Source organism: Ochotona curzoniae, unplaced genomic scaffold (genome assembly GCF_017591425.1).
Source record: "Ochotona curzoniae isolate NIBS_2020 unplaced genomic scaffold, NIBS_Ocur_1.0 contig_21, whole genome shotgun sequence".
Lineage (NCBI taxonomy): Eukaryota > Metazoa > Chordata > Mammalia > Lagomorpha > Ochotonidae > Ochotona > Ochotona curzoniae.
This window is the reverse complement of record NW_024465322.1, coordinates 5497585-5519642: the sequence shown is the minus strand read 5'-3', so window position 1 is coordinate 5519642 and position 22058 is coordinate 5497585. Positions and strand designations below refer to the sequence as shown.

The 22058-nt window shown below is 60.2% G+C and overlaps 2 protein-coding genes across 4 annotated transcripts in view; one reads left to right on the top strand and one right to left on the bottom strand.

The window, feature by feature from the left end:
* BMP1 (bone morphogenetic protein 1) overlaps positions 1 to 6112 on the top strand; it is a 36718-nt gene extending 30606 nt beyond the window's left edge. For all 3 annotated transcript variants that reach the window (XM_040971269.1, XM_040971267.1, XM_040971266.1), the window contains exons 16-20: positions 269 to 394; positions 1764 to 1891; positions 2125 to 2338; positions 3774 to 4024; positions 5466 to 6112. In XM_040971269.1, coding sequence (XP_040827203.1) covers positions 269 to 394; positions 1764 to 1891; positions 2125 to 2338; positions 3774 to 4024; positions 5466 to 5600 — 854 coding nt within the window. In that variant the 3' untranslated portion in view covers positions 5601 to 6112. The remainder of the gene's footprint in view (positions 1 to 268; positions 395 to 1763; positions 1892 to 2124; positions 2339 to 3773; positions 4025 to 5465) is intronic.
* Positions 6113 to 11698: 5586 nt separating this feature from the next.
* LOC121150463 (phytanoyl-CoA 2-hydroxylase interacting protein) lies at positions 11699 to 16767 on the bottom strand. The gene is made up of 4 exons (XM_040971396.1): positions 16580 to 16767; positions 15322 to 15496; positions 13668 to 13785; positions 11699 to 12425 (listed from the first exon to the last, which is right to left on the bottom strand). Exons 1-4 carry the CDS (start codon positions 16742 to 16744, stop codon positions 11891 to 11893), a joined length of 993 nt encoding a protein of 330 aa, XP_040827330.1. The 5' UTR covers positions 16745 to 16767; the 3' UTR covers positions 11699 to 11890.
* Between the last annotated feature and the right edge of the window lie 5291 nt (positions 16768 to 22058).

Below are 22058 nucleotides of genomic sequence, written 5' to 3'. Positions count from 1 at the left end.
GGCCCCACATCTATTCGCCAACATTTCTTTTCCCCAGCAGCCAGGCCGTGCCCCGCAACCCTAAAGCTGGCTCCGCTTGACTCAGCGCCTGGGGCCACCAGTGTCTCCCCTAAAGCCCTGTTGCCTCCTTGCTCCCCTTCTGCCCTGGCTGCAGCCGGGGTTCCCATGTGCTCAGGGTGGGGGTGGGCGGACAGGCAGGCAGGCAGGAGACTTCTCCTCCCGGACCCCCGTACACAGAGCCGGCCGCTGGCCCTTTGCTCCTCTGTAGACAAGGACGAATGCTCCAAGGACAACGGCGGCTGCCAGCAAGACTGTGTCAACACGTTCGGCAGCTACGAGTGCCAGTGCCGCAGCGGCTTTGTCCTGCATGACAACAGACATGACTGCAAGGAAGGTAAGGCTGGCCTGGCCCCGCGGCTCAGGCCCCAGACCCCGGGAGACGGGCCTGGGTGGGCCTGGCACTGGGCACCCATCTCCATCACCTCCTCTGGACTCCCACCTGGTACACAAGGCACTCCGGCCCCCTGCCTGGAACATCCAAGCTCTGCAATGGTCTGTTTCATTGATTTCTTTCATTCCTTTATGTGAAAGAGTTATAGAAAGAGAGGGAGAGATCTTACATCCACTGGTTCACTCCCCACATGGGCTACACTGGCCAGAACTGGGCCTGTTTGGGTCTCCCATATGCCTCGTAGGGACCCAAGTAATGGGGTGATCCGTTGCCTTTCCAGCCCCGTGGTGGTGTGCCTGGGAAAACAGTACAGAGTTGCCTCAAGCAGCCAGGCTTGACACCCACCTGGGAGATGTGTAAAAGGCTCCTTTCTTCACTGTGGCCGTTGGGGAGTGAACCTGGGGATGGAAGATCTTTATCTGTCTGTCTCTCTGTAACTTTGCCTTTGAAATGCATAAATAAATTTTTAAGAATCACATTTTCCCTTTTTTTTTTAAAGATTTATTTACTTTTATTGAAATTCAAGGCAGATTTATAGAGAGAAGGAGAGACAGGGAGGAAGGTCTTCCACCCACTGGTTCACTCGCCAAGTAGCCACAATGGCCAGAGTTGAGCCAATTCAAAGCCAGGAGCCAGGAGCTTCTTCTGGGTCTCCCACACGGGTGCAGGGTCCCAAAGCTTTGGGCCGTCCTCGACTGCTTTCTCAGGCCACAGGCAGGGAGCTAGATGGGAAATGGGGCCGCTGGGATTAGAGCCAGTGTCCATATGGGATCCTGGCACATGCAAGGTGAGGACTTTAGCCACTAGGCTACCGCGCCAGGCCAAGATTTTTTTTTTTTAAAAGGAAAATAATATCAAGGGAGTAGGGGGTCTTCTGACACTGAGTGAGTTTCAGGAAAGATAAGGTCTCAGTGCCCTAGGGGAACTGGAAGTGACCCCGGAGCCCAGGGTGGGGACGGCCCTCTGCTGTGGCTGACCTCACTAGGGCGTGGGGAAGACTGAGTCAGGTAGCAAAGTCCTCGTGCTGTCGCGACCAGTGGGTGACAGAGGTGGTGTGCCTAGCTGGTGCAGACCGGAGATGCAGGGTGCATGACCCTGGGGGAGCCTATCCAGACTGCTTCCCTGGTCTGGCTCGCCACCAGGCGGGCCTCACCAGCTAGCCTTTTCCAGGCACAGGCAGCTGAGGGCAGAGTCAGCACCGTGTGCCTGCGCTGCGGGGCTAGGGGGTATGGGGGCAGGAAGGGCCTACACCACGGGAGCTCTCCCCTGCGGAACCACAGACCTCCCACTGCCCTCACTCACTCCCCTACAGCCGGTTGTGACCACAAGGTGACGTCTACCAGCGGGACCCTCACCAGCCCCAACTGGCCAGACAGATACCCCAGCAAGAAGGAGTGTACCTGGGCCATCTCCAGTACCCCCGGTCATCGGGTCAAGCTGGTAAGGTGCCCAAGCCCCCGCTTCACTCACCACCAAAGGCACCTGCTTGGGCACTGTCTGTATCTGCCACCTCCAGAGGTCCCAACAAGTCAAGGGAGCCTGGCTGAGGCCCTGCGCACACACAGGCCTCCTGGCCCCAGCCCGTGCTTCCTATCCCTCACACTGCACCTGCTCCCAGCCTGAGCAGTCACTGAACTTTCTCCTCCTCCTCTCCCCTCCCTGGTGTCCCCCAGACCTTTGTGGAGATGGACATTGAGTCCCAGCCCGAATGCGCCTATGACCACTTGGAGGTGTTTGATGGGCGTGATGCCAAGGCCCCCGTCCTTGGCCGCTTCTGCGGCACCAAGAAGCCTGAGCCGGTGCTGGCCACAGGCAGCCGCATGTTCCTACGTTTCTACTCCGACAACTCGGTGCAGCGGAAGGGCTTCCAAGCATCCCACTCCACAGGTGAGGCGCCATGGCAGGTGGGGAGGTCCCATGCCCTGCGATGGGAAGCATAGTGAGCGACCTGCTGGCCTGAGTCTCCAAAGCAGAGACCCTCTATAACCTCTATGACCCCCCTGGGGCTGGGGGCTGTGGGAGGGAGGCTGACAAGACAGGATGTACTGGAGGACCGGGCCGGTGGCGCTCAGTGTGGGAGCTTGGGGGAAGGGAAGGAGGGGAGGAAGGGTCGTTGTAAGAGATTTGGAAGGTCAGAAAACAGGGCAGTGATGACGACTTATGGAGAGGGGAAGCAGGAGTTAGGTGCAGTGGGGATAGGGAGGGAAGAGCACGGGGTTCCCATTGGCTGCATCTCTGAAGTCAGACTCTGGTGAACCAAGGATGCTATTGGCTGCATATTTGAAAGTGCAGTTTGCCCCACCCCCACGTGTCCAATACCCCCCAACCCCGGAGTACAGTCAGTCACTCATTCCTTCATTCACTCAGGCATGGCGCGTGTAACCTCAGTACAGGTCACAAAAGCAAACCATCACACTGGAGTCCCCAGCCCTCCAGGGGGCTTGCCCTGCAGGTGGCTCGCTCCCTTGGCTTCCAGGGGACTGAGTCTGTGGCTGTGACTCAGGCCCAAGCCTCACCCTGCCTGGATGTGTGGGACACGGCCGGAGTGTGGGCAGCTGTAGCCGGAGAACACATCTGATCCGAGCAAGAAGAAAGAAAGTGCAGGAGTGGAGGCTCTCTGGGCAGGGAAGGGACCCCACAGAGTTCAGGGTGGGCCCAGCTGACTGCCCCGATGGTGAATGAGTGTATATGTGTAGGTGGCTGCAAAGGCTGGAGCCAGAGGTCTTGCATGCCAGATGCAGGGCACCTGCCAGGCATCCCCACGATGGATAATGGGGTCCAGGGCCTCCCTGAGTCCTCCCCCTTTCCCTGATACAGGCCCCTCAGGGGTACTCAGAAGGAGTTGTTGGGGCAGCCACCTTGCCTGGCAGCTCCCCTCCTCTGCCCCTCCCAGCACAGAGGCCCGAGGCGCAGGACGCCCAGAACTCCCATCTGGCTCTCCGAGCCGCCGATTCTGGCTCCCGCCACGCTTTTCCAAAACCTGAGCCGCTATTTTAAAATCCAACATCTTGGTCTAAAACACACAGCTGCTCTCTTGGAAATGGAAGTCCTGGCAAGGCCACACCCCTGCAGTCATGTGCTGTGCGCAGAACCCCCTTTCAAAGGTCCCCTTTAGATCAAGCCTCATCCTACAATCCCCTCCCCACTACCCAGAGACGAGCAACAGGGCACCTGCTCCTGGGCCCGTGGCAGGAGCGGTGTGGCCTCCAGGACCCTGCAGTGCAGCCCCAGGGTACTGGCATGTGGCGTGGCGGTACTCAAGGGGTGCTGGCCCCACGTCTTGTCATTCCCTACCCCCTCCCACCCTTGCACCCCTTTGCAGAGTGCGGGGGCCAGGTACGGGCTGACTTGAAGACCAAGGACCTGTACTCCCACGCCCAGTTCGGCGACAACAACTACCCCGGCGGTGTAGACTGTGAGTGGGTCATCGTGGCCGAGGAGGGCTACGGTGTGGAGCTGGCCTTCCAGACCTTCGAGGTGGAAGAGGAGACCGACTGTGGCTACGACTACATGGAGCTCTTCGACGGCTATGACAGCACCGCCCCCAGGCTGGGGCGCTACTGCGGCTCCGGGGTGAGGACCCTTCTCCCCACCCTGGCACCCCTCCGCCAGGCTTGCCTGGACAGCAGCGGCAGCCATACACCTGGCCCTTCCCAGAGGGCTGCTGCCTGTGGCCCTGCCACAGCTGGGAGAGGAGAGCATTCTACAGAGACTGTTAGAGTGGAGAGCCAGGGATGGGGTGGCATCCGAGCTGAGTTGCTTTCTCCAGTCTTGGTATGTGTGTGGGGAGAGGCACTCCCAAACCTCTGGCCGCCTCCTCTGTCCGTTTCTTCCCCAACAAGAGGGCAGCTCACCCCCAGAGCTGTGCTCCTGCAGTTTCAGCAGCCCCGAGCCTCGCTTGCCGTTCTGTAAGCAGGCTGTGGTTGACTCCACACGGGGTCTGTTTGTTTCTCAGCTGCCCTGTGCTCCCCTCATCGGTTTCTGCTGTCATCTGGAATCCTATCCAGCTTTCCCATCACACCCACCCCCTACACACAGGCACATGCTTTCCCATACATGCAAAACGTGTTCCCCTGCACACTCATATATGCGTGTACATGTGATTCCACATGCATGTGTGCTCACATGCTTTCTTGTGCATGCTCACACCAGCACACATATATGCACACATGTTCTCTGGCACAGCTCACACGTACCACTGAATCTTACCTTCCTGCCCTGTGCCTCTCCTGGCTTTACTCCAGGGCAGCCTGGCGCACCAAGGGGGAAGAGTAGGGTTCCCAGGAGCTGTGGCAGCTGCCGAGCCTGGCATTGGCTGAACCCATCCCCTTAGGAGCAGAGCTCAGGCCTCTGTGTGTGACTGGCAGGGCTGGCAGAAAGGGAGAGTAGGAGGCGGGGGAGCAGGCCCCTGTGCCTGCTGGTTCAGCAGCTCCAGCAGCCCTCCCCCACGCTGCCTTCCCATCTGAGTCACGTATCAAAAGCCAGATGTCCCCAGAGTCTTCTTCCAGAGACACCCACAGCATGCCACCCTCACCCCTCCAGGTTCTCAGTTTCCGCCTGTGCTTGAGGCCAGGGCCAAGGCAGTGACCTGCATGCAGGCTGCTATACTGTGAGTGGACTGTAGGGGGCGCTGCCTGGAGCAGACCATGGTCCACATACCAGGGAGCGGTATGGCTGAGTCGGACAGGAGGTCACTTGCAACCAGAGTTGGCTTCGCCTGCAGGAAGACAGCCCTCTCTGGTCTGCCCTGATCCCCTGTAGGCTTGGAGAGCAGCGAGTTTTTGCTCCCTTTTGCAGTGGAGGGAAGGGAGGCAGACCACACAGTTTAACCAGCCAACGTGGCAGTGGCCAGTATGCAAGGGAAGACGACCATGAACTGGAGATAGACTCCCGCCCCTCCCTGTACCCATGTCGTTCAACTCCAGGCATGCCTGGGCTGGGGCCGCAGTGAGGAGACTTAAGGAGCCCCTGCTGCCCACCCACCCACCCAGCTGTGTCTCCTTCTGTCCGGCAGCCCCCTGAGGAGGTATACTCGGCTGGAGACTCAGTCCTGGTGAAATTCCACTCGGACGACACCATCACCAAAAAAGGCTTCCACCTGCGGTACACCAGCACCAAGTTCCAGGACACACTCCACAGCCGGAAGTGACCGCCGCTGCCCTTGGCCACCAGGGGGCCAGCAGACCAGGCGCCAGGACCTGCAGGTGCCGCTGTCCACCTCCTCCTCCTCCTCCTCGGAGGTGGGGGCCTGGGGAGACTGCACTCCTGCATCAGCACTTCTCTGTGATGCCGGTGGTGGCGGCAGCAACGGTGGCAGCAGTGGGCAGAGCGAGAGGGCAAGGGCCAGGAGGCCAAAGCTCTCCCTGAGACACTTGAAGGGACCATTGCCCCTCTCTCCCCACCAGGGGGAGGGGCCCGTCAACAGTGCTGCCCCCCAGCCTGTCCAGCTCTATGCTACCATGACGGCGGAATCTGCCTTGGAACGTGTGCTTCTCCCACCCTCTTCCTGGGCTTTGGGTCCTGACTCCCCACTCCCCACCCCCCTGTTTCCTGGGGGACCACAGGAGGGGAGGGAAGAGGAAGGCGAGGAGAAACCAGACGGAGGGTGTCTTTTGGGGTCCAGTGGCTAGCCAGTCATACCCAGGGCACCCCAGCCAATAAACAGAAAGTGTTACAGCCGATATACAACTGCCGACCCTGACCCTCTGGCCCCGTGGGGGCGGGGCTGTCTGCGGCCAGATGTGCAGGCTGGCTGCATCCCAGACTGGGCCTGCGGCCCATGCACCTGTGGCCTTGCTGGCTGCCCTTTCCTCCCACCTTTCCAGGCCTCCGGAGGGTGTGATCTCACACTTGGGTGTGCACATGTGTACGCACGCACACACATAGCGTCTTGCACTGGCCCCCGGCACTCTGCAGGCTCATGGCTGCCCACATCCCTCCCACACATCGGGAGGGCTAGAACATTCTATAAAGAGGCAGTTTTGGTAGGGAGGGAGTAAGAGTTCGCCTTGTGTGTGTCCATCTGGGATTGCTTTCTTACTGAGCTGGGGAAGGAGTCAGTGGTAGGAGGGGAGTTGGGGGCAGGGTGTGTTGGGGAAGCCAGGAAACTCCCAGTAGCTAGGCCTGGTGGGTCTGTTTGTTGTCGGCCTCCCCTGCAGTACCACCCAGGGTCTGCCTTTCCCATGGCCACATGCTAAGCGCCAGCCCCTGTGGGTCCTCTCCTCTCCGACCTCTACCCCCACCCCTGCAGACAAGAGCCAGACACTTGCCAGGCAGCCACTGAGCAAACATTCCAGCCCAGGCCCCTCTCCCCAGGCGACCCCAGACTGTCTGGTCCAGCCGCCGCCGCCTTCCTCCCCTGCCAACAGGAAGGCCACCTCCTCCCAGCTCACTGCCTGGGTCTCCCTGGTGAGGGAAGCTTCCCTAGAGAGGACACTGCTCTCCTGTCTGGGCCCCCAGACTTCTGAGAGCCTCCAGGGACCTGTGAGTCTCCCTCTGGGCCAAGGCTACTCCTTCCTGTCCCGGAGGGGCAGGCCCTGTTGCAGTTGCTCTCCAGCTGGGCCCATCCCCCGGGGGACCCTGGAAGCAGAAAGCAGTAGTTCAGCTGGGTACACAGCTCACCCTCTCTCACTTGCTTGCTCACTCGCAAGTACAGAGGGGCCCTCTTCCGGTCAGGGGGCAGCTCTGTCCTCCAGTGGGGGTCCGAGGCTAGGTGGTCATGGCCACCCGTTTTGGCTTCCTCCTCCCTCTGGTGTGTATGTTCAGGACAGTATGGTGGAGCCAGCAGTGGGATGGAAAGAAAACCCTGCCCTTCCCCCACCTCTGCAGTGGCTGGGGCCTCCTGGACATCTCACAGCCGGACTCTGAGCATGCCCGTTCACTTGGGCATGGCTGTGTAGCACAATTTCTCTTAATGGCTGCATTTTCATCTGGAGCTTCAGGAACCCCAGGCCGGAGGGAGCCGACTTCACCATGTGGAGCCCCAGCACATGAACCCCCGGGGAGCATATCCCAGGAGCATTCCCCACCGCACTGGGGAGAGGAAGGTGGGTAGCAGAGTGCCCCCTTGGGGTGAGTTAGGCTACAGGCTGTGGGCCCTGGATTGTGTAGTCAGTTAATACCCAGGGCAGGTATTTGTCTGATGGTCAGAGTTATCTGGGTGCTTTTCCTGGGAGGAGCTCTGGGGACACCCAGATTGGGTTCCTGGCTCCCGGCTTGGGGGCAGCCTTGCCCTGGCTCCTGCCTACAGGCACTAGGAGAGTGGACTGGCAGAGGGGGAGATCTCTGTCCTCTGGGCCCAGGTCACCCTCACCTTCCGATTGCTCCTGGAGTCTGCGTGATGGCGGGGTGGGTAGGGGAAGCATCCGGGATCTACTGCTTAGCCCTGCCTGGCACTGGGTGAGAAGAGATAGGGGTAGAGCTGGCGTTGAGGTGCCCCAGCCCTGCTGCAGGAGACAAGTGTGGCCCCCAAAGTTGGAGGGGAAGGGGTTGAACTTTTCTCTGGGAGCAGCCCAAGCCTGGCAGTCACAAGCTTTGGCTGGGGTCCTGCCCGTGATAGTGGCCTGGTCCCAGCACAGCTGCCTGCCAAAGCCAGAAGAGACATCCAGTACAGTGGGCGAGGCAGCCAGAGCACGGAAGTCACTGTGTCCCTCGGCGGGGGTGGGGGAGGAACTCCCCCTGTGCAGTAAGGAAGGTTGGGGCCCTGCTCTGCCTGTCCTGCCAGCCTCACATGCTCCCCAGTGGTGCGGGGGTCTGTAGCTCCACCACCTGCTGGCTGTATGACCAAGAAGGAGACAGCCTTTGCAGCGAGCTGTCGTTGGGCCTGGCCGGGAGCAGACCTGCATGCCAGGCTGCTCTGTTCCTGTGCTACAAGGCAATCTCTGGGTGCCCTGGTATCCGGTGGCACTAGGAGCTCACTCCTGCAGGGGGTGGAGTGGTGCTGGATCCCCAGCCAGGGGGGCTCGTAGGGGGTGCACGGGACGTCCTTCTGGGTGTCTCAGTCGATACACCTTGGGCTCTGACTGTCCCCACACAGAAGATGAATTCTAGAACCTATGAGATTTGCAACCAGCTGTTTCTCCCCCAGAGCCTTGAGGTGCCCTGAACTTACCTCCTGCTAGCCAGACCTGTCCCCACCCCTGCCCATCTGGTCCCAATCTCCTCCAGATGCTGTAGCCACGCCCCTTCCCCTCACCCCTTCCTCCCTGCCAATCACCTCAGCTCTGCTTCCCGCGGGGGGAAGGAGCCCTCTTGGTCCCTTTCTGCAGGACCCCAGCTTCCCCCTCCACCCACCGTGGGTCAGAGGCACATTCAGAAGCCAGACAGAAGGTAGACAAAGAGGTAAAGCTGTGACTGTGTGCAGGAGGGCATTGGCACCTGCCCCCAGGGGATCCTCTGGGGTGCCGCTCCCCAGGACAGAGCTCACCCAGGAGACCTCTGCAGTCCACACATGGCCTACTGCCCATCTCAGGGAGGGCACATGTGTGCTGGTGCGCATGCGTGTGTGCACAGGCATGCTCACACATGTTCCCTTATCCATCAGGTCAGATTAGACCTAGGGCCAAGAAGAGCTCCAGGGCAAACTCAGCAGTGGTGGAGGCCACATGGCCCCCGTTCCCCACGACGGGTGCCCCCAGCAGCCCAGTGCTGGCCATGTGCCAGGGGTGGCCATCTGGACAGAGCAAGGGGAAGCGGGCTGTGTGGAATGGGGCCTTTCTACCTCCCCCTGTTTGCATCCCACGCCTGTGTCACCCACCCGAAGGACTCTGAGCAAGGTTCTCTGCCCAAGAAGCCCTAAAAGGTGCACCAAGCAAGACTGAAATACGCACCCCCCCCCCAGGAGGGGGCATCCTGGGCAGGTCAGGAGCGGGGAGCCTGCAGTCGCCCTGACCTTGAGCTTCTGGACAGCAGGTGCTCTAGCACTTTCACAATCAGCCTCCCCAGCACCCCCTGGCATTATCCTGGACTAGGCAGCACGGGGGTGGAGGCCCCTGGGAGGCACCATTGGTCCCAGGTGGCCCCTGGCTTGCACACAGGTGAAAGGGACGTGGGGATAGAACAGTCCCATAGGAAGATTCATGTTTCCTGATCCAGCCCTCCGGCACTGCCTGCCACCTGCAAATTCCTGCCACCCCGATCACTTCTTCATCTGAGAAGTGGAGACAGTGCTGCTCAGGGCCAGTGTATGCACCAGGGGGGTAAAAGCCCCTCACAGTAGGCTTGCAAGCCAGAGCTTCCTTCCTGTCTTAGGGAGGCGGTGCCCAGCATGCAGGGTGACACAGGCATCTGGCCCTGAGTCAGACTGACTGTTCTGGAACTGCTCCCTGCTGCAGAGGCCATACATTTGAATAGAAGGACAGGCACAGACGCAGAGGTGACTCAGAGCTGCGGGAGGGGGCAGGGGCACCTGCGGCTCCGGGGTGGTGGGGGCGGGGTGGGGAGGGAATTCCAGCCATCGGGCTGAATGGTGCAGTGTGCAGGCCACAGCAGTGACAAGGGCAGTACATTAGGACCGACAGGGATGGAGGGGTGGCCTCCAGGCTCCAGGAGGCTTCAGTTTTCCCCTGTGGAAACTTTGATGACCTTCAGAATCCCCTTCGAAGCTGAAGGTGTGAGTGCATTTGTAGCAGGGTCTGGGTACATCATTGGAGATGATTTCTGATCTAGGGGCCATCCCCACGCCAAGGGGGAGGCACAGCTGCCCTGTGCCCCTGCCCCAGCTTCCTGGAGCCCACGCAAGCTCGTGCTGTATTTTCAGCTTTTTTTGATCCTTGTGTTGCGAGTCCTGTTAATGAATGGGAGGAGGGTATTAGGGAGTGTGTGTGTGGGAGGGGGGGGTCTTTGGGAGTGATGAGGTCACCCTGGTAGTGCCCCCCAGGACTGGAGTGCTTGCCTCTGACCCAAGACCCAGGGCTGTGTGTGTTCCCCAACACCTCCGCCTCACCAGACGCTGACCTGGGGACGTCAGCCGGCTTAGTGCCTGGAGTGCCAATCAAGAACTGGCGAGAGCCAGCAGCTGCCGCCCAGCCTTTGCAGCCCAGGTAGACAGAGACAGCCAGGTCCCTCGGCCAAGGTGGTTTTATTGGTGCACATGGCAAGCACAGCAGAGGCGGGTGGGCCCCCCGGGGCCACAGCAGGGGAGGGGCGGGGAGAGGGCCTCAGGGGGCCATGTTCTCTCCTTCTCCACCCAGACCTCCCATGGAGACAGCTGACCACACCACTCCCTGGCCAGAGGGAAGGTGGGTCGTGTCGCCCTGCCCTCTGAGAGCACAGCCTTGCTGGCCCCTTCCGCCAGCTCACCCCCAGAAAGCCAGTTTCCGACAGGTCCACTGTCATGGTGACTTGCACCACAGTAGGCAGCAGGTGGAAACGCAGGCAGGAACTTCACAAGGATTCTCCCAGGCAGCAGGGTGGCGGGGCAAGTGATGGTGGGGGGGGAGGGAGGGTGGCAGAGCAGCATCCACAGCCCAGGACTCACACCCTCACACACGCGCGCGCACACACACACACACACAGGAACACGGGGTGCTGTGGCAGAGTGAGCGAGCAGAGTGCATGGCTGACTGAGGTGACCGCCCTCCCCACAAGTCCTCCCTGTCCACGGTGGGGCCCCCATCAGGGTATGAGGTGGCCCCTTCCTAGCTGAGGAAGAGGGAGGGTTCCTCTGGGTCTCAGGGGGTCTCCTTCCCCCTCCTTGACCCCAGTAGCTGCTGCTGTAGCAGCAGCCGCTGGCTCCCTGAGCCGGGAGAGGCACGCTTGGGATATGTATGGAGAAAAAAAAAAGTGGGGGAGGGGGTGGAAGTCCCAACAGCTCGGAGCCCCCAGAGCCGAGGGAGGGAGGGAGGGTTTCTTTCTAAAGCGCAGGAGGAGCGTTCCTGTGGGCGGGGGTAGGAGGGCGGGGCAGCTCTCCCATGCAGGAAGTCCAGGGAGCACAAGACTATTTATATGGAGGGAAGGGGCGGCCCAGCTCAGTGGGAGGGGTCATTCTGGGGTGGTCCTGAGTGGGGAGGGGCTGAAGAAGGGCACGTCCCACAGCTCTCTGCATCTCCCGGGGAGCAGTCCAGCTTCACGTGCCAGGTGCGTGCGTGCGTGCGTGCGTGCGTGCATGGCTTTTGGCCCAGAGATGCTTCCCAGGTTTGGGAAGTGCAGGATGGGGTACCCAGAGGAAGGGGGAATGTTCCGGAAACCCAGCCTGCTGAGGCTAAGAAGCCTCCCAAAGTTCACTGAGCCTGAGGGGTGGGCCCTGCTGACCACCACCTGTTACGTGGGATGCCAGGAGGTGGTAGAGGGGCAGATGGGGTGGAATGGAGGGAATGGGCGCGGGGAGAGGGGGGCAGAGGAGAGAAAGCCAATTCTCTGAAAGTCTGCTACCATCTGCCTGCTGCCTGCCAGCCTTCTCTCCCCGACCCCGGATTGGGTGGTGGTGGCGGCGGGGGTCCCCTAGCGGCCCACGCTGATGTTGCACGTCTTGCAGCTGGGGTCTTTCTTGGCATCGGCTGTGGACAGGCTCATGAGCTGGTGCCCGCTGATCTCGCCCAGGGTGCCCAGAGACAGGTCGACAGGCTCCGTGTAGATGATCTCCAGGATGAGGTCCTGGGCATGGCGGAAGACCAGCTCTCCATCCTCCACGCTGCAGGTCAGGAACTTGTTGCAGGCAATGTCCAGGAGGGGCAGGCGGTCACGGCAGAAGCGGTCGCCCAGGGAGCCCTTGGGCGCCAGCACAAGAATGGCATAGTGGTAGGCCGTGTACATGCAGTAAAAGTCCGCGAAGTAGAGGTTTGTGCTGGGGTTAAAGAGGCGCTGCGCGGGGATCTGGAAGCGCCAGCGGCCGTAGGGCGAGTCCTGCGGAGGCTGGCCCGTGTTGAACTCGGTGTTGCAGCTGAAGAAGACGCCGTGAAGCATGCCGCTGGTCGGGGAGCCATGGCTGCCGCTGTTGTCCTTCAGGTAGGGCTGCAACATGTTCCCGCAGTGGGTCCTGCGTGGCCAAAAGGGTTTCACTTAGGCAGGCTGCGGGCTGGCTGTGTGCTGAGCGCAGCCAGGAGGAGGAGGGAGGCAGCCAGCCAGCAGCTCTTGCCGCCCACCAGCCGGCTGCCTCCACTGGTCACAAATAAGAAAGTTCCAGAATGCAAGTCTGGGAGGGACCTGGGACAGGCTCACCTAGCCCACTCCTGTGCAGAGATCTGTCGGCTCCCAGTTGAAGGTCCCACCAGCCGGCTGGTGACTGACAAAGCCCCTGGCAGGCACCTTCTAGGAACAGCCTGCAGCCCTGGCAGCCTTGCTTCTTCCTGGCCTGTCCTCCCCCTCACCTTCTCCTCCTTCAAGCCCAGCTTAGGCCTCTGTTCTTCCCCCTCCACTCTCCCGGGAACATCAGGAATTTGCCTTGTACAAAAATTTGCTAGCCTACTATGCACAGGAGCCTGAGTTAGCTCTAGAACAGGTGCACTAATTATGCTGCATCTCCCAGACTGTCTTTGTGACCGGACTCTGAGGATTCCTGCAGGGGGCGCTGCGTCTTTATCCGTAACATCACTTTGTTTATCACCTGGGCCCTACCTCGCCTCTTTCAATGCAAGCGCTGAGGCCTTCCCTGCCCTGGGGTGGGTTGAGTCCTGTGGCAGCTTGCCCTGGCTCTGGCATCCCATGGAACCAGACTCGGAGCAAGGTCCACAGGCATGTCAGGGAGGGTGGACAACCTGGTCTTGCCTCGCCCTTGCTTGTCCCTGGCTCCACTGGACAACACCATCCTTGCAGGCCTTCAGTGCCCCACCCAAGGGCAAGGGTTTGATCTCGGATCATGAACTTACACTTATGTGGGGACTGCCAAACCTTTCCCCTTTTTTCCGCAAGTGCACATATGCAAATGAGACTGGCTACTGTGCTTGGACAAAAGGTGCGGGAACGCCCAGCTCACCTTGAAGTCCCCACCCTTGCCTCTTCAGCCTGCTGATCACCCGTGATGCCTGCCTATAACCTCTAGTCTCCCTGGCCAGCACCCAGTTTGCAGCCTCCCAGCGTCTTTTATCCCATACTCCTCTTACCCTGTCTCTCTTGGCCACAGGACCTAACCTGGAAGGCAGCTGCTCCATGGTGGTACAGCCCCATGGGGTCCCACTCGCCCAGCCTTGTCCCTGAGCCCAGTCCCAGCTCAGAGGCAGCTTGGCTAGATGAGGGTGGGGGGCGATGTCAGACAGTCGGGGACAGTCGAGGAGGAACGTACCTGGCGTGCTGGAAGTATTCCTTGTGATGGTTACGGTAGAAGACAGCGAAGCGCAGCATGCGGCCGGCGATCTGCTCCGCCTTCTCCTGGAGCTGGGCCAGGTGCTCCTTGGCATAGTCTGCAAGAGCCCGGGTGGATTCGGGGGCAGCTAAGGGCTGCCCTCTGAGGGTCTACAGCCCCCCAGCTCTGAATACACCAGCCCCTGCTCACCTGCACCCGCCCTCCGAGCACCTGCCAACCACCTTCTCATCCCCCTGCAGATGAGAGGAGTCTCAGACTTAGCCAGGAGCATGCAGAGCCGCACGCTGCTGTTAGTGTCACCTCTGCACCCTCTGTAAAGACTTGGGGCTCTCTGTATCAGGGAGGACCCTGCCTGTCACCCCAGGCCACACTCGTGTGGGAAAAGAACCAGCAGATGACTAAAGGACAGGAGAGGGACAGTCCTTTCTGTCCAGCAGGTGGGGAAGCAGGCTGCCGGCATGCGAGCCAGCTGTGATGACAGCTGTGATGGGCAGACCAGAGCCCCCAGGCCTCTCATGTGGTGTGGATAGACCAAGGTGTGGGTCAAGGGTGTTGGGCCTCCATGTCTCTGCAGGAGCCGGGGAGTGGCTGGGACACTTCAGGGAGTAAGCCAGGAAACTCTTGCCTTGAGGGGGTTTCCTGCAGACAGTGGGGCTTGGCAGGGAACTGAACAGAAATGGCACTGGGAGAACAACACGGGCAGCCCAAGGAGACTCAGCATGAGCCTTAGCAGAGAGGACCAGCTGCTGCAGCCTTGGCAACTCGGGGCCAGGCCTGTTCCCTGCTCGGTCCTTCCTTATGACTCACAGAGATCCGCAGTGCCTCCCAGAGCGTGGGAGGAGTGAGTGCAACGCCAGGGTGGAGGACAGGTCTTATCCTGGGGGGTCCTCAGTGACCCACCCCAGCATGTGGAAGCCCAGGCTATGTTCCCACAGGAGTGTGCGGGTTCGGTTGTGTTCAGAGAGCACAGTGGTGGTGTCGAGGGGGTGGAACCGGGAGCAATGAATAGGGAAGACTTCCCAGACAAATGGGATCAACCCAGCATGAAGCCACAGATGCAGGTCGGATCAATAGGATGGGGTCTGCCCATAGGAGGGACCTGGAGGCCACCGTGCCCAACACAAGCCAGGCACAGGGGAACACACGACTCTTGTGTGGGACGGCCCGGTTCGTAGAGACTGAGTGAAACGGTGCATGCCAGGAGCTGCGGAGTGGGGGTGGGATGGGAACGGGGGCTTGCCAAGGGAGCATCTGTGACAAGATGGAGAAGTCCCGGATGTTGACTCTACCCACGGCCACATGGGTATAGTCAGCAGCCCTGAGCCACACACTTCCAGAGGACCCAGAGGCTGGAGTTTTCTAAGTAGGCAGTACCTGTTCCAATTCAATGCAGTGCCCTTCATGGGAAGGGAGTTGCCAGTACACCTGCCATGCCTGTTTCAGCCTTGGCACTGGAGGAGTGGCAGCCTTGGCAGGTGTGTCTCCCCGCTGGGGCCTCTGGCTGGTGCCTCCAGTGGCCAGCAGGCATCCCCAGGATTGAGAGGGATTCAGAGCAAGCCCTGCCCTTGTCTCGGGGTAAGTGGGGATCGAGGGGTGCGTAGGTAGCAGTGTAGAGAGGTGGTGGGGGCCTCACCTCCTGTGCAGAACTCCACGGTCTCGCTCCAGCCTGACACCAGGTACTCGCCGTCGCTCTGCTTCACGGCTGTCTGCACCGCCACGCTGTACTCTGTGCGTGGGCTCAGGAACCAGTGGCCCCTCACTGTCATGGGCAATGGCACTGCCTTGGCCACCAGCTTGGTGGGCACATCCTAAGGAGTGGGTTACAAATGGAGAACCCGGAGTCAAACGATGGGAGACCAGGCCCCATCTCACTGGTCCCCACAGGTCCTCTCCTGTTCTCTCTGAAAGAGAGGGCCTGAGTTTCAGGGATTCAGTATTCAGCCCTGACTCCCCACTTGGGCTGCCACATTCCTGCAAACAGCAAGTGGTGATGGCACAGCTGGACATTCTCTGCCCCTCGTTCTCCTGGGAAGCAAGGACCAGCCCCCAGGGAGGAGGTCCCCAGAGAAGAGGGCGTGAACACATCTTGGTTTCTGAGGAGACTTCCAGAGCTCAGCGCCCAGGCAGCACCGTCTCCACGGCAACCGCAAATGCCGAGAAGCCAGGGAGGAAGGGAAAAATCTGCCTTACTCCTGGGGGGGCGGTGGGGAGGAGTGGGAGGGGACGGTTCAGGGGGTGGCATCGCACATTTGTGTCACCGTGGCAACTGGCCTGCCAAAAGACACCCAGATGAGGGGAGCTGGTTTGTAACCCACGTGGCCACTGGGGCTATAAGGCCCGGGGACCAGCCTCGTCTCATCTCACCCTCTGCCTCCGCCCTACCCACCAGCTGTGTTCGGCAGGGGAAGGGGCAGGGAGGGCTTCCTCTCACCCACCAGGTACCCCGGCTTCAGCCTGGGAGGAAACTGCAGAAAATTGTCCCTCTCACATTCATTTTCTAAACCAGGCAAACTGTCAGCCAGGAGTGGTCAAGAGACAGGGAGAGAGGGAGGCAGGCCCGGGAGGTGCATGGGGTGCCCTGCCCGAAGTCATGGGGCTCAGCAGCAGGCTGCTGCTTTGTCAGAACCTGCAACCGACGTCACCCCCCTGGCCCGGGCCCCGACTCTGTCACAGCACTCACTCATTTCGTGCTTGGCCCTGTGCCAAACGCCACGCACTCATTCCTCACTGGGGCCCCTGGGTGTTGTGGTTCCCTAGTCACCCACCAACCTGGGGCTCAGAGCTGGCCGACCCCATGACGGCACAGTGCAGGTGCAGCTGGGCCTCTGATCCCCAGCTCCTTGCCGAGGGTGGGAAGCAGGGGAGGGGTCCCCAGGATGCCCTCTGCTCACCCGGTGCTTGAACTTGTTGGAGTTCTTATTCTCCTTCTTGTTGAGGTCGATGAAGTAGTGGGTGACCCGCTCCAGGTCACTGTCGCCCATGGCCCAGGAGATGCGGAATGAATCACAGGTGATGTTGTTGATCTCGATGCTGTGGGGGGTGGACAGTAGCTCCATGCTCCCCTGTGGTGTGGCCCCTGCAAGGATCCGCATGAGGAAGAATTCACACCCCATCCTGTTCCCTACTTCACCAGCAACCCTGGCGGGGCACCACTCCCCACTCCTGCCATGCACCTATTTCATGAACCTGATGGGAACCAGCACACGGGGGAAGACAGAGCAGCAGTCAGGAGGGACCCAGGGTGGGTGGAATGACGTGTCCAGGCCGGGGACCGGGGTGAGGGTGGGGATTGGAGGGATGGGGAGGGGGCTCTCTGTCCTCCTTGGATGGAGGGGTCTGTAGCACACATGACACCTGCCAGGTGGCCGAGATGGTGGCAGTACTGTGAGCGCCCGCCGGGCAGGGACAGATTTGCAGCAGATGGAGCTGAGGAGGGAGGGGGCCTTCAGCCAGCAGGCGTGAAAAGAGAAAGGGCTGGGGGTGGAGAGCGCGGGTGGGAGGCGTGGGAGAAGCAGGAAGCACCTGCGGAGAAGCTGGGGGGCAGGAGGCAGGTGGTGGCAGCCAGGAGGCTGGGGGTACCAAGACCCTTGGGGATAAGGCCCTCCCCCTGTCCTGGGTCTCCTGGGAAGTCGGGGGGGGGGCGGGTGACTCAGCCAGGGTCACAATCATGCAGAACAAATGCTAGGTAAGGTCACATGGGTGTGTTCATGATGAGAGAGGGGCAGCATGGGCCCCAGCCCCCTTAAAAGCTGTGTTTTTTGGCGATTGCTTGTTTCCTCCGGGAAATCATTAGCTCTCACTCACTGGATCATTTTCCAAACTTCATCCCTGACAAGCCTCGCCCTAAGGATGCGCTTCCATGACCCCATTCCACAGATGAGGGAACTGAGGCAGGGAGATGCTCCAGCATGCTTGAGGCCACACAGCCAGTCGATGATGCTAGCTTTCGAGTCCCAGCCCTTCATGATGAAGCTAAGGTTGAGCACGCCTCGTGTGTGTGTGTGTGTGTGTGTGTGTGTGTGTGTGTGTGTGTCCCAGGCATCATGCATGTGCCTGCCTAGACACATATTTCCACTGTTGAGTTCTTCTTTCCTTTCAAGGAATTGCATTCTCTCACACCTCCCACTCTTTCACTTCCACCCGCACATCTGGTGCTCTTCCAGGTAGGAAAGGACCACCCTGTCACAGTCGCTCAGGCTTGCGCTCCGGTTAAGAAGAGACTGGCTATGACTCTGACCTGGCTCCTTGGAATTCCAGGCCCCGGGGGCACAGCAGGGAGAGGGCGGACAGATGGGAGCTCCTCCAGGGCGTGTGGTCTGGCCTATTCCTTCCTCTGGCCCAGGTCCCGGCCAACACGGCCAGGCTGAAGGGTCACCTCTTCTCTCTCTTTTTCCCTTCTCTTTCTCTGTCCCTTGCCGATGCACTGGGAATGTGAGCCCCTTGTGCCTGCAAAAGCAGGTACTTTTATTTATAGCTTCTTGCAGATCCAACCCACACTTTCCCAGCAATTAAGCCTGCTCCTGAGCCTGGCACCTCTACAGTAACCTGTGGGCTGCTTGAAGTGGAGACGAGGGTGGTGTCAGGGAAAGGGTTCTGAAGGCAGAGTGACAGTCCTTACCTGCCCTAGGTGTCACTCAACTCCTGTTTTCTTCTTAGCCTCCCACCTAGAGCCGAAAGCCAGGGAGGGAGGGTGGGCTCTGTGCGTGGGGAAATCTGATGTTAACTAGGCATCGGGAGGCTGTGGGGTCCACCCCAAGCTCCAACAGAACTGGCTATGTGGGAACAATCCCGTGATGATGGACATACCTGTAATTGGCAGGGAGGGGTGGGGGAGCAGTTGGAAGTTTCCATGCCCGGCTAGAGCACCCCTGAGAGACACACGTATGCCACCCGCATGCCCACACTCACACGTGCACCTTCTGCACTCCCACCCAAGAGACCTGAGTGTCCCCCTGCCATCCCCCCTCCTTACAAGTGAGGCAGCCTGTGCCTGGTAAGTGACACTCTTGATTCTAGGAGAGTGACACTGAGAGCAGAGAGCCAAGATGGGCACGAACCCAGTTGCTGCATGCCCAGGCTATGAGGCTTGGGTCAAAAGCAACACCCACACTCCCTTATGAACCCAGCCCACGGCAGGTGCGTACACGCCCGCACGCAACCTGCACACGTATTGAGCACACCCACTTCTCCGCCACCCTCACTCCCACACACCCAGGTCTCTCCTGCCACCGGACCTTGTCTGCAGATGCCCGCCCCCAAACACGCACATCCCTGGCTTTCCCCTCTCGGCAGGCTGTCGCCTCCACACAGACACACATGTGTTCAGGTCCCCGGGCTCAGGCACGCACACGCATGCACGCACTCCCTCCTCTTAAGCCATATTTGGGGAAAAGAGAAAAGCCACGGGCAGCAGCAACATGCATGCGCGCCGCCCCCACAAGAAGGCACGCAGCCCCCTACGCCTGCCTGCGCACACATGTACGTCCACACACACGTCAAACCACCACCCTCTCCTCCCCCACCCCCCGCGCCCCAGCTTGCGCGTCCTGGTATTTGCTTTCGAGTCTCCCTTCCTCGGGCTCCGAGTCACACAGACACTTTGAACATGGGGCTTGCCTCTGCACACACTCTGGCAGCCCAACAGGTATAGTCCCACAGACCTGCCACGGGCCACGCATGGCGTGGCTACCCTCACTGCCCACCCCATGCTGCCCAGGAGTTGCACCTTGCCACGCAGAGTCTCTTTCGGCAACAGACTCAACCATGCACACCCCAAGTGGTCTGTCCACTCCCAGCCCCCACCAACCCTCCTGCCTGCCTGTGCCCATGCACTCATAGACCCCCCGCTCACCACACACACAGTCTTTGATATGTGTAAGAAAGCCATGTTCCCCAATATGTCAAAATCCACGCACATGTGCAAGCATCCAGTGGTGCACATGCATCATCCACACTGTTGCCCTGAGCGATGCCCGAGGGAGAGCTGCCCCAGCCCACTGTCCCCGTTGGCATAGCTGATTACAGCAGAATGGTCACGAGGAACTAACTGTAGGGCCCTGGAGGCTGGAGCCAGCTGGGAAGCTCTTTGCCAAGTGCCTGGGGGTGGCATGGGGAGTGAGTGGGGAACTGGAAGGGACAAGGTCGCCGGGCCCAGCCATCCAGGTGGGCACCCCTTCTCCCCACAGGGCAGGGGCATGAAGGACCCCAGTTGCTCTCCAGTATAGACCACAGGATGCTCACCTGTCTCTCCACGGGACTCTGCAGAGGAGGACGTGGCCAAGCGGAAGAGGCAAGACCTCCTTGTGGCTGAACTGTCCAGGGCACAGGTTGGTGGAAAAGGGGGACGGCACGGATACCCGGGTCACACGTAGTGGTGCGCGCTGGTTCCTCTTTCTGCCCAAGAGACAGCTTCCATGCCCCGCAGGCAGGCAGCTCCTGGCAGGATCTCCGCAGCTCCTGCCGCCGCCACCACCGCTGCCTCCCCTCCCGTGGGGGGGAGAGCGATGATCCTCCAGCCGAGGGAGCCGCGAGTCGGGGCGCGCAGGCAGAAGAGGCAAGAGCGAAATCCAAGCAGCGAGGTGGAGAGGCTTAGAGGGGGAGAGAGAGAAAGAGGGAGAGAGAGAGAGAGAAGAAAACGGGAGAGCCAGCCGAATCTGGCTCCACCAATGGGATCCGCGGCTGCACAGCGTCAGGTGATAGTCAGCAAGCTGGGTCCCTGCTGGCGGCGGCGGCTGGGTGGGAGGGGAAAGGGCACAGTGGCCCCGGGGAGCCCCGCACTGACCACCTCCTGACAACTGCTGCCACCTCACCCCTCTTCTTCCAGGACATGGCGGTGCTCGCCCGCACAGAGTCCCTCTAACACCCCCACCCCTTGGAAACCTTCAGACTTGAACGCCAAGCTCCCAAACTTTAGAATGCTGGGAGATGGGCGGAGCTTAGTCCAAGGGCCTGGGGCCCTCTGGAATCTGTTGGGGGCAGGTGTGGCGAAAGGGCAGGGAGACTTTGCAGGGGGTAGAATCTAGAATATGCCCCATATGAATTGGGAGCAACTCCTGTGCACAGCTTAATTTTTCCCCAGTGTTTGGAGGGTACTTTCATTGGTCCCTGGCTCCTTTTCTTACCAACGCCATCAAGAGATGCTGGCCTGCAGCCCAGTGGCCCTTGGGTGTGTCAGGGAGAATGAAGGAAGGGTTGAGGAGGCGCCCACGGAGCCCTGGGTGGCCTCACCCAGCACACCATGCCTGCATCCAGAGGAAGCATTCCTGATGCTGTTCCACCACTAGGAGCAACAGCATTCCAGTCTGTGCTGGGGGTGGAAGGGTGTGGGCTCTGGTTCCATCACCTGCTGGCTGCCGCGTGACCTTGGGCAAGCCACAGCCTCCCTGGGGAGGAGGGGGGGAGCTTCGGTTTCTTCACCTGTCAAATGGGACCACACGAGCTTCTTGTTGGTCATGGGATGCATTTATTACGTAACCTACTTCGCCCTGGGCTTGCCTCATTCTCCGAGCCAGCCAGCACTGCCTGTCATCACTGCTGACCACATCTGCCTGTGGCAGAGGACCACCCACCACCTTCTGCTGGCAAAGGCAGACTTGTAGGCGACATGGTTGTGGTGCCAGAGGTCTTCCAACCTTCCAGTGGGAAAAGCCCCATGTGTTTCCAAAGTGCTCTGGCATCCAGATCAACATGTTTTCATTTTGTGCTTTCCCGGGGACTTTTGAAGTCCCCACATGTAACAATTAAGTGGCAGGACATAGGCAAGGTTTCAGAGAGGAAGTGCCAGCTTCAGGCAGTCTGTCGCCAGTCCAGGGGCGGTGGGGAGGGTCTCAGTGAGAGGCGAGGACCACGGAGGAGAGGTTAGAGTGTTCACATGGGTGTGCGCCGCTGTGCAAGTCTGAGCAGATCCTGAACCACAGGACACCCTGCGCTGGCAGGTGTCCTCCCCCAGACAGGATGAATCAAGCTCTCCCTGGCCGACCCCACCCATCACAGCCCCGTGCTGAGATGTCGAAACTCCACAGAGAGAGGTGCCTAAGCAACTGCCTATCACCTGGCATCTGGACATGGGTGGGTACCGAGGGTGGGAGCGGCCCCGGAACTTGGCGGCCCCTGCTAGGACAGAAAGACAATCATGACGCTGGATCTGCCCCCACCTTGTCAGGATGTGGTGCGGAGGCCACGTGAGCTCATGGCTCCCTGGCCCTTTGAGATGGTATGTGCAAGCATAGGGAGGTAAAGGCTCAACCCTCTTGGGGCAGCTGCCTCTTCTCGCGGGTGAGGACTCTTTGGGGGGGAGGGGGAGAGAGAGAAGGAAAGCACAAACTGCCAAGACGCCCTGCTGCTGGGTCCCAGGTTAAGAGCGTTCACTGT